Genomic DNA, 12,222 nt, shown 5'->3' on the forward strand with positions numbered 1-12,222 from the left:
AGGTGCTGCAGTTTCTCCAGGACAGGTTGGACAAGGGGCTCCCACCAAGTACCCTCCGTCGACAGGTGGCGGTCTTAGCGTCAGTCCTGTCATGGGATAGGTATTCATCCCTTTCACATCACCCCTCAGATTTTTGAAGGGAGCAGCTAATCTGCATTCTTCCGTCGTCCATAGGTATCCCATTTGGGATCTCCCTAAAGTACTGCAGGCCCTGACGAGTCCACCATTTGAACCTTTACAGATGGTGGGCCTTCGTCCCTTGACCCTCAAGGTTTTCTTCTGGTGGTGATCACATTGGCCAGGGGGTTTTCAGAGCTGGAAGCCCTTTCTGTGAGGCATGATTTCTGTATTTTCCATGATAACTGGATAGTGTTACGTTTGGAACCTTCCTTTGTGCCAAAAATTAATTCTTGATCTCATAGGGCACAAGACATAATACTACCTGACTTTTGTCCCAAGCTTCAACATGTGTTGGAACATAAGTGGCACACATTGGATGTGAGAAGGGCGCTTCGTATTTATGTAAAATGTACTGTTCCCTTTTGCAAATCTGAAGCAATATTTGTGTCCTTCCAACCTGTCTTCTTGGGGACTAAGGCTCTCATGTTGAGCAGATGGATCAGGGCGTGCATTTCTACCACATATGAGATCTTGGGCCTTCCAGTTCCCAAGAAACTGACAGCACACTCTACTCAGAGTGCAGCAACTTCGGCAGCTGGGCCACCCAAGCACCTATCGAGGAGACTACCTGGACTTTGCCTTCTCCATTTATCCGGCACTATCGGCTGGACTCCTTTGCATCTGCAGCAAAAACATATGGATGAAGGGTACTCCAGAGGGTGCTTCCATTTTTCTTCTTCACTTAAAGTTTTCAGTATGGATGGTCATTTCTGAACCTTGGCAATGTTAAGATGTGTGGACTTCAACTCCCAGAAGTCCCCAGTCATGGGGCTGAGCCAAGGATGAAAAATATTACTCAAGTGGATCCTGCACTGAACAAGGGATTGGATAAAAAGATTTCTGAAGTCCCTTCTAATTCTATGATTTTTATGATAATTGAAAGCTACAATTATGCATCAAGTTTTAATTCTTTGCCTTTGCTAAATTTGATTAGTGTTTTTTTGGCTTCTATGTATTTTCAAAATTTAAAGTATTTCTCATTCACTACCTGAATCTTTTGCAGAAGTGTTTGTAGCTGCCATTACTTTTAAATTATGTACCAAAATATTGTGGAGCAGCTGTCTAATTATTAGTAGATGGAACGGCATTGTTAATTCTTGTATTGTGTTCCAATGGGAATAAACCCATTTCTGTTGAATTAATTCATTTAGATTTTTTAAATGGCTACTTCCCTGAGATGCTTGAATTTGACCATTTTCTCCCTACACACACACACACCTGTCTTTCCAAGTGTTTTTATCTGAACAGAAGCTGAAAAATAAAATCTTATTTACGGTTAAGTTGCAACCAACTGAAGCAACATTTATTATTTCTTAGGAAATATTTCCAAACTTTAATCCACACAGTTTCAATGTGTATATTACTGCTTGTTGAATACACAATATTTCTTCAACTGCATATAAACAATGCTTGAAGTGTTAAATGTTTACCTATGAGGTTTGCTACTATTCTCTACTGCTGGAACCTGTGATACTTTTAGATTACTTCTAAAGAACTGCAATGATTTCACAGCAAGGCTCAGGCTATTTAATACTGTAACATCCTCTTAGGGAAATATGCTATTGTACGCAGTGGAATTTACATCTGAGCAAGCATATTTATTATCTGTGGTTTGATTGCAATACCATTTACTTAGATGGACATCTTGCCTTTCTATCATACAGCTTAAGAACCTATAACAAAAATACATACACTCACCTCTCAGTAGCTCTTACTAATCAATAAAACTAGAATATAACTATGAAACCCTATAGGTAGAATACTTTCTTTGTGATCATAAGATGAATACATATTTAACGAAAACAATTTATTGCTCCTTTTAAAAATTCAGTTCATAAAAAGAAGAACACTTGTTAAATTAAATCTCTGAAAGACCTTTTAAAAATTATATATGTTTAATGAATGAATACTTTCAGCATGGGACCCTCCACTTGATTTCAAAGCTTGTCTATTTTCTATTTGGAATAAGAGAATAGAATAGTTGCTGGAAGTTTACTTCGGATGGAATGTGGAGATCATAGAGAAATAATTACTTTATCATCACTTAAGATTTGTTCAGTTTCTGTAAATTGTCAGTATATACTGAAAGAATACAGTCTCAGACCTGCAGAGTAGAATACACATTTATCAGGCAAACTAGAATTATACTAGCAGTTAAAGTAACACTGGGATGTAATGTTAAACTATGCAAACTTTCCATTATAATAAATAATGCATAACTTTGGTAGAAGATATTCCAACTACTAAACTAAGAGCGTATGTTCACTAAAATCCAGTTTTAGTTTTTCTAAAAGCCAAAAATCCAGATGCTTTGAACCATGCAACTGTACTTTGGGATTTTTGTCTTTTCCTTAGACAATTGGAAAACACAAAAAAATACTGTGAAAAAGCATTTCACAATCATGTCCATCATATTGTATACTGTGCTGCATTCTCCAACCTTTCTCTTCTAATTGTGGTAATAATTATCCAAATCTCAATGAGTTGTGTGGGCCACCCATTCTGAATTAAGAACAGATGCCTATCCTGGATGAACAGATTTTAGGTGACCTTGGAAATCATAACAAGATTACTTGGAAATAATTAGTTTTAAGACAAAAACAGAAGAGTTATGAAATAGTTTCCTTGATAACATTTAGATATGTACCAGAAAGCTTGAAAATACATCTTGAAATCTTTTTGGGATTATGCCCTTTACTGCTTAGAAGCCACGTTAACATTCTGCAACTGCCAAGAGTTTATATAAATTCTAATCTTACTCTAGAAATCATGCAAATGATATTACAGAAAAGCAATATATTAAACCACACACGTAAAATAGTTATTTATATAGCATCTTTTCTTACACATGGCAACAGGATTACTTTTTTCTTCCTTTAAAACAACAACATCTCTAAATGTGAACTTGTAAGAAGGAATGAGATACACAGTCAATTTGGCAGAATAAGTGTCCAAAGTGTGATCATAATTTCAACGTTGTGTTTCTTGATTTTTATGAAAAAAATTATACTAACAGCACAACATTAAGAACTGGAGTTACATTAAAAAAAGAGAGAGAAGAAAGTAAAGTTCTGATTAATGCTAATAAAAAAATTCCAACACATCCAGAATTACTAGCACAATTAGCAATTTAAAATGTTTGCTATTCCTATTCCGACATCTAACTTTGGAATCCTATTCATAGATTTACCTCTGGTTAGTTATAGTCCAAGGACTATACTTGGCTTAGGAATATTTTTAAGATGAGAGAAACAGAGTACTAGACATCTAACTCATATAGTTGTTATTTTAACATCCTATCCATCTTGTTTAGTTATATGCTTCTATTTCTTGCTACTAACCGCTGGTCATCTCAGGATACTTTAAGAGTAAAAGAAAAATGAAACTAAATTGTTGGGAGTACTTTGAATCACGAACAGGCTAGGCATATGTCAGAAAGCCAGCAAAAGGTCAAAGGATTACTCATATATAAAGTACTTGGCTGTCTTCTTCATTCATTCATTTATATCTATATTTATAGCATTAACAATCTACTATGACAAATAACTACAAATTACTCTAAAATGGTAGTGGTCTTATTTACCTTCAGACAACCAAACTTGATTGCAGGAAATACGACTTCAGCAACAGAGTGGTCAATGTCTGGAATACTCTACCTGACTCTGTGGTTTATTCCCCAAACCCCAAAAACTTTAACCTTACACTGTCTACTATTGACCTCACCCCTTTCCTAAGAGGTCTGTAGGGGGCGTGCATAAGCACACCAACGTACCTACCATCCCTGTCCTATTGTTTCTTTTATTTTTCTTATATGTATCCATGTATTTATAACTATGTTTTTACTTATACTTATTATTTTGTAAGCAATTGACAAACCAAATAAAATTAAATTAAAATAAACATGTTAACTGGCACTGTAACTGGAAAAATCAATGGTATCCAAACTGAGCCAAATAACATTTTCAAATATTAGGAACCTACTTTCAGTCTTTCACTGCTTTGAAATAGCAAACTTGAGAAATTATAATACGTGCTGAAAAGGCCACCAACACTATAATTAGATACACTAGCTGTAATGATAACAACTTTGTCCCTGCAGCAGTTAAATTATTTAGAGCCAAAGTATTAAGGCTTCTGCTGTATGGCACACAACCCTTTGCCTGCAAAGATGTAAACCAGTGGTTCCCAAACTTTTTCGGTCCACTGCCCCCTTGGTGCTACAAACTCATCCTTGGTGCCCCCCACCCAGGGGTGGGATTCAAATTTCTATGGGTGTGGCCTAATTTGAGGGTGTGGTTTGCTGGTCACATGACTGGGTGGGCGTGGACAGGTGACTGGCAAACCAAATACAAATGGTCCTCACTTAATGACCGGTTGTTTAGCAAGTGTTCTAATTTATGACTGGCCTCCCCAGAGCTACTTGACCAGTTTTTGGAGTTTTGACAGCTTTAGATCAGGGATCTAAATCCCACCCCTGCCTGTGTGTGTGAGAGAGAGGGGGAGAGAGAGGTTGGATGATCTCTCTCTCTCTCCCTCCCTCCCTCCCTCCCTCCCACCAACGCCAGAAAGCCACCGTCAGTCAAAATTCATATTAGTGGTCTCCAGGATTTAAAATTATGAGTTTGGTGGTCCCTGAGGTCCAAAAGTTTGGCGACCCCTGATCCAAAGGGATGAGCCTGAGAGAGGGAAAGAGAGAGAAAAAAGGAAGAGAGAAAGAGAGAGAAAATAAAGAGAAAAGGGAAAGAAAGAAAAGGGGACAAAGAAAGAGGGGGGGATGGAAGGAAGGGACAGAAAGAAAAAGAAATAAAGAAGAAAGGAGGGAGGGAGGAGAAAGATAATGAGATATCTATACTAGTCCAATCACCTGCTCCAGCAAGGTTAGAAGGGAGTGTGTGCATGTGTGTATTCTCCTTGTAATTTGCCAGTACATTTTGGTTTTGCCTTCTTCAGAATTGGCACTGTAATACATTGGGGAAAAGTAATTTTTAGAATGGAGATCTGGTCCAATGGATCCTGTTTAAAGCCTCAACAAAATGTGAGAGTTTCCTGATAGTCTTGACCATGTTTCGTCCACAAAACCTTTAATAGAAGCCAAAGAGGTTTCAATGTGGAAAAGGGCCTCAGTCTAAACTAGGCCTCATTCAATCTGATGCATCAGGTCCCTGATATCTCTTTCTCTCTCTCTCTCTCACCCTCCCTCCCTCCCTCCTTCCCTCTCAGACTGGCTTTCCTCTACTTTCCCGATGTGCCTGCGGGGCCAGCACTTCGAACATGGAAGGATGGATGGATGGGTAGAGAGAGACAGAGACAGGCAGGCAGGCAGGCAGGCAGGCAAACAGACAGACCTTTTGGATGGATGGATGGACAGATGGACTGACAGACAGACAGAATGCTACAGCAGCGGCACTTTGGAAAAGCAGTGGCAGAGGCTTTTCTCAATGTGCTGCCGCATTCGAGGCACCGGTTCTGGAGTATTACTACAGTCAATGGGTGAACCTGCAGGGCTGGCGCCTCGAACGTCCCCCTGCCGCCTCTTAGCATCCCCAAGGGGGCTGGCAGAGGGGGGTGAAGAGGCATCAGGGGGGCGTTCGAGGCGCCGGCCAGCCCTGCAGTTTCACCCATTGACTAGTACTGCTCTGGAGCTGGCGCCTCCAATGCGGAAGCGGTGGCACATTACATGCCGCCACGGCCGCGTTTGAGGCGCTGCCCCCTGCCACCTCTTAGCACCCTTCTGCTGGCCCCCTTGGGGATGCTAAGAGGTGGCAGGGGGGCATTCGAGGAGCCGACCCTGCAGGTTCACCCATTGACTGTAGCACTGCTTCGGAGCCAGAGCCTCAATGGGTGAACCTGCAGGCCGGCTGGTGCCTCGAACGCCCCCCGATGCCTCTTAGCGCCCCTCTGCCAGCCCCCTTGGGGACACTAAGAGGTGGCAGGGGAATGGTGCATTGAACGCTGCCGCAGATGCACATAATGTGCCACCGCTTCCCCATTGGAGGCGCTGGCTCCGGAGTGGTGCTACAATCAATGGGTGAACCTGCAGGACCGGCACCTTGAATGCCCCCCTGACGCCTCTCAGCGTCCTCAAGAGGGCCAGCAGAGGGGCGCTAAGAGGCGGCAGGGGGGCGGTGCATCGAATGCGGCCGTGGCGGCATGTAATGTGCTACCGCTTCCGCATTGGAGGCGCCGGCTCTGGACCGGTGCTACAGTCAATGAGTGAACCTGCAGGGCCGGCGCCTCGAATGCCCCCCTGATGCCTCTTAGGGCCCCCCTGCCAGCCCCCTTGCCTCTTAGCACCCCCCTAAGGCATCCCACTGTCCCCCAGGGGGCGGTACCGCCCACTTTGGGAACCACTGATGTAAACCAAAATTGTTAAGAACTATGCTTCACTTGCCTCAATCTGTGCCAAACTATCTTATACTGCTGGAAATGGATTGTGTTTGTGAGGAGGCCCATATGAGAACTGGACATTTGAAATACAGGTTAGAACAACTTTTTCTGAGGTCAGACCGTAGCCCATGCAATCCTTGCTGATAAAATAATCTCTGGGAAAAATAGTACAATCTTTGATTTATCCTTCTAGTCTTTCACACCAATTCCCAATAATGCTTGGCCAGAGAAAGATATCTTAAAGGTCAGAGTCATGATATAGACTTAAAGAACATATTCAAAGTTTCAAACAATTGTTACAAGGGTTTCTGTATCAGACCTTTCACTATGTGTATTTTTCTTACATCCTCTCTGTCTTGTACAGAAGGGCATTTATACTAGCAAGATTTATCCTCAACGATGTTGATGGGAAAGTTCAGTAACATCACATTATTATTAAGACAATAAGATAGTTTTGTACATCACATATTGCTATGTTGCTCTTTGTGCGTTATGTGGTGGTCTGAGTTATATTTCTTATCCTTATGTGTAAGTTGGCATGAAACGGAGCTTCTATTAGCAGACTGGTCTATTTAAATTTCTTTGAAAGTTATTATATTGGGTACAATTGTGACTGCTGTGAGAAGATACTGGTCTTAATTTGTTTTCAGGTTTGGATCTGAGCTACATAAGTTGGTCCACAAAGAGTCAATATTTAATGTTTACTACCACCACCACCACTCTAACATGTTAATTCTTCATTGCATTTATTATTTTTAATGTATAACGTAATTTTTTGTCTCTGTAAACTAATAAATAGCTTTTTTTCCATTCTGCACAGTTAAGAGAAGGCCTTAATGCTATTAATACTTGCCAAAGGCAATAATAGTTTTAATATAGGTTTTAAAAAAGAGTTTATCAAACATTGCAATAGAAAAACTGAGCAACCACAAAACCACTGAATCTGTTCAGAACAGAAAAGTAATATAAGTTATGCTGGCCTATATCACTGTAATAGCAGATTGGAGAAACCACATGAAATTCATTCAACAGTGCTCTGGTTGTGTGAACACACTTCAGGTCTTAGTCACACAAATAACACGACAGGCATTTCTTTCGGCCAAGCTATCAATTTATACCTGTTATGTCCAGCTTAAATTTAATATGCAAAAAAGAACAATTATATGTTAGGTTTCAGCTGATACTCCTTTTGTAACATAGGAAAACCACATAATGGCATCATTAGTCTTTAAATCCCACTGTATTTGAACAACAGTTTACAACACAGATGTATCAACTCTTATGCCTTTTATCAACTAAATTGCCAAACAACTCCACATAAGAAATCCAGCTGAATTCAGATCTGTCATGGAAAAAAAACTGCATAAAGTCCAAAATGACAACCCAATGAGAAAGACATACTTTGATATCTGTATGTCAAATTCTTGCCTGCATATTAAACATATATACATTATGATACATAGCTAACTATAATACTTTATTGCATTTAGTAGATTTAACTGCAGTCTCAAGAGAAAAATTGAGATTGAGGATCGCCACAAATCAGTAGTGAATTAATGAATACGAATAATTTCTTATAATTCAGAGCCCTAAAAAACCTAAAGCTATATTCTGGAAATGTCTAAGATAAAACTCTAAAGTGCAAGATCTGTTTGCAATAATTTGCAAGAACCTGTAAATTGATCAAGTACTGCAAGTAAAATTAGAGACAGAAGTGACCTAGTAGGATAGTAATCAGTCTCAACTTCAATAGATCTGTTTTTGAACTAGTATTGTAATGGCAATGATTTCTAACTTCAACACAGTGCTACTCTTGAAATGGTTAGTGAGATTAGGCATTCATCACAAATGTATATTACTGAAAAGCAGAAAATTTAGACAAAATTTTGAGAATGTGACATTTTTGCTCGTACATTATACTACAATTATTTCATCTTAAAAAATAGAAAAACTACTGTACCCCCGGTTTGTTCCATTGTGATATGCAATTATATACCTAAATACTTGATGGTATTTAAATAAAAATAAGCGGGGAAAACCCCTCTAAAATATATTACTGCGCAACCAATACTCAACAAATTGAGATTTACCTCTGAGAATCACATTATCAACTAAATATCAGATCTCTCTTCAGGGATTATTTTTACCTTAAACCTTGCATATAATTCACACAGATTGGGCAATCCATAAAATGCAAGTACTATATTAGATGATAATTATTTCAATACAAAATGATGCCCAACAGAAGTTGAATATAGACATAAGATCTTGATAGGTAAATCCAGGCCAAAAAGAATCCATAATCCCACTGTGATCAACCGTTTATATGCTTTCATTGTGCAAAAGGTTATAGTCTTTAATATAATGATACCCTTTACTAAAGAAATACTTAACCATTTATTAGGCTACAAGATGAATATAAAAGCAAAAAAAAAAAATCACATCTAAGACTATTTCTTCTATGACCTTCCATTGCCTCATAATACCTAACCAGCATGGCAGTTTCTTAACAATGGATGACATTACTCAGACATGGTGAATTTTCTAAGTCCATCTGAATGGCAACTTACACTTTATTAGATTTGAGAGTAGTTGAGCCTGTGATATTTCACTGTCCTTGTTATGATAACTTAAGCGGACCCTTCGATTTCTTTAATAGATGTTCCATAGCTATACGCCATACCACTAAGGAGAACAGCAGCCATTGTTTTATTGGAAACAACAGGAGGCATAACCCTTAAGTGGGTGGTAAATGCTCTCCAGGTGGCAGAAGAGGAGACAATCTTAAAAGGGGGGGAGAAAAACTATCCTCCTCAGTTGATTATCATACAATTGTATGCAAAGTTACAAGCAGGCAAACATCAGCTGCAGCACCCAGCAACTTTTGAGTGCAGCCTGCTTTAAGGGAAAGAAATATTCTAACTTAAAAACTTCAATTCTCTGGCACAATTAGATGTTTTGTATGCTTCAGGGTATTCTGGAGTTTCAGAGGGCAGGGGAGCTTTAGGAAAAGCCACATTTACAACAGACTAGTTTCCCAAAATGTCACTACATTAAAGGACAAATCATTGAACTATAGGTGAACACTGATGACTCTTTCCTAAGGGAATGCTCATCCCCTAAGAGGTTGGCAATCCGAAGTTATCAATAACATGCATTATATTTCTAATAATAATGATGAAGAAGAAGAAGAAGCAGAAGCAGCAGCTCTTACAGTTCAAATTCTTTGGAAGAGAAAGGAGTCACGATTTTATTAGTGTCCTTTTTTCCCCTTAAAGAGGGCGAGACTAAGGGAGAGAGGCAGCCCACCTTGAGCAGAGAAGAGCAATTCTCTCCCCATCCCTGGAGTGGGTGAGACGGAAGGCGGGGGGGGGGGGATAGTTTCCCTCTCAGTCCCACCGTCTCTTTCAGGTCAGGGGTATTGCCCCAGCCCTGCCCGGGTCCCTTGGAGGTCCCGCTCCTTCTTGGAGAGCGCCCGCTGAGCCTTTTAGTTGAGGAAAGTTGGAAGGAGGAAGAAGAGGAGGAGGACCACTTCCAGGAAGCGGGGCGCTCTCTTCGGGCGGAGGAAGGCAGGATAGGCGGCCAAGTCTCCCAAGAACGGGAGACCGCCGGATGAAAAAAGGAGAGGAAGAGGAGGCCGCCGAGGGCTCCTCTCGGCTTCCCTCTCCTCATTGTGAGAAGCAGCTGCCTCTGCTCGCCTCTCTTCCCCGCCTCGGCCAAGAACAGCCCAGCCCCTCCGCCGCTCTCACCTCCGGTGCCGTCCGAGTTCTCATTGAGGCTGCCCGAAGAGTCGTGGTGAGAGCCCACACACCCGCCCATGGGGCCCGGCCGTCCCGGCCCGGAGACCCCCCGCCCCTCCTCCTGCTCGCTGCTCGAGCTTCTCCGTCGTTGTCGTCGTTGCCACCGGTCGGGCAGGCGCGCTGGCTGCGGAGCCGACGCCCCCTCCTCGTTGCGCTCGGCCCGGCCCGGCCCCGCCTCAGCGCCCGCCTCCTCCCTCCCTCCCCCCCCCGCGCGGGCCGGGAGCGCGGGTTGCGAGCGCGGCAGCTTCTCCGCCGAACCAATCAGGCCTTCCTCCGTGCCGCTCCGACAGCCGCTCTCTCTCCAGGCACGGCGAGGGCCTTTCTCGGCTCCCCGGCCGCCCCTACGCAGCCTCCTTCTGGCGGGAGGGCCTCCCTTTCTGGTCTGCTTCCCGTGAGGGAGGGAGAGAGAGAGAGAGAGCCGGCGGCGGGGGCTGTGCGCAAGAGTTCAAGGCTGCCCCTCTCGCCCGAGGCGGGGCGCCTTCTGGGGGGGGGTGTCTGCTGCCCTCGCCCTTTCGGGCTCGTTACAGCGGGAGCCCCAACTGTCTTTCCAAGCTGGCCCCTTTTCTCCGCTTCTCCCCTTGAAAACGAAAGCCCACCCCCGCGAGAGCTGCGGGGAGAATTGCCCTACCTTCCCCCTCACCCCCCAGACACAGCTACCTGCTATGGTGGCTCCCGTTGTCGTCACCCCGAATCCGGAGAAAAGATCCCAGCAGCACCCGCCTTTCCTCTCCTCGTCCCGAGTTCATTGCAGCCGATATCAAATATGCAAGATTTTCCATCTGTTCCGCCCCTCCTTTTAGGCATTTTTTTCCTTCCTAAAACTGAATTATTTAAGGAGAGCAGAGCACCAAGGATTCCACTGTTCAATCTGGAGCTTCATATGTTATTTTCTATCACAATCATTTTCCCTGCTGGTTTTGCCCAAGTAATTTTTTTACTGGAGGTGATTAGAATAGAATAGAATAGAATAGAATAGAATAGAATAGAATAGAATAGAATAGAACAGAGGTGATGCAGATAACTATTTAAAAACAAATCAAGACTGGTGTTTACCTACTCAGAACAGCAGTTATTGTCAGGCCTGTCATGTTATCATTTGTTGCTTCCTTGGAAGCCTTGATTTAGTGTGTGTGTGTGTGTGTGTGTGTGTGAATTCAGCAGGGATATTTGTAGGTTTAAATCCCCGACTTTAGATGGACAGATGATGTCAACTCAAAGTACAAAAATAATAATAACAGAAAGTTAGGTTATAAATAAGTATTCACAATTTTTTCATCTTTTACTCCACTTGGGGGATGTGTGAATGGCATCTTTTCCACCCTGCAGTTATTCTAAACCATTTTGAAGCCAGCTGGCTTCAAAATGCTCTGAATATCTCCTATCATGTCTCTGAATGATGAAAAACTAGAAGCTAGTGTGCGTCAATCTTTATTTTGGAGGAGAAGAGAGTGCAAAAATTGGCATTCTGGATGCCAAGAAGTGCAACCAGAGGAGATTGCAAAAATTGGCATTCAGTGAATGCTGTGCCATCTGATCTGGTTTACATCCTCAGATAACAAGAACGTCCCGAACTTCGTTTCCTAAAAGTAAAAAAATATAGTTCTCTGACCTCCCTAAATTATGTGTCCAGGACAAATGCAGAGCTTTCAGGGACCTCAAGACAAACTTGCCATATGAGTTCTCCCTAGGGCAAAAGTGTTCAGGCCCAAACTCCACTATCCAAGTCCAGAGACTATAAGAGAAAGGAAGGGAGAAGGTTATACAGCTGCCTTTTTCCTACTGGAGAAACAGGCTTTACCTCCAAAACTTCCTGGCGTAACTGCACAGATCTCTTTGCCTCTTTTCTGCATATGGC

General features: G+C 42.2%; 1 protein-coding gene across 2 annotated transcripts in view; it reads right to left on the reverse strand.

The window, feature by feature from the left end:
- The window catches only part of UBTD2 (ubiquitin domain containing 2), an 85,173-nt gene extending 74,031 nt beyond the window's left edge, over positions 1-11,142 (reverse strand). Inside the window, exon 1 of one of the 2 annotated variants that reach the window (XM_087955443.1) lies at positions 11,025-11,142. Coding sequence is in view for 1 of the 2 variants with exons in the window: in XM_026688276.2 (XP_026544061.1) it covers positions 10,317-10,386 (70 nt within the window). In the remaining variant the exon portion in view is untranslated. Of the gene's footprint in view, positions 1-10,316; positions 10,529-11,024 lie in introns of those variants that run through there. The other variant, XM_026688276.2, reaches the window with a different exon arrangement.
- Between the last annotated feature and the right edge of the window lie 1,080 nt (positions 11,143-12,222).

This window comes from Notechis scutatus, chromosome 2 (genome assembly GCF_049901735.1).
Source record: "Notechis scutatus isolate UNSWTSFEM ecotype Mainland chromosome 2, rNotScu1.2, whole genome shotgun sequence".
Classification (NCBI taxonomy): domain Eukaryota; kingdom Metazoa; phylum Chordata; class Lepidosauria; order Squamata; family Elapidae; genus Notechis; species Notechis scutatus.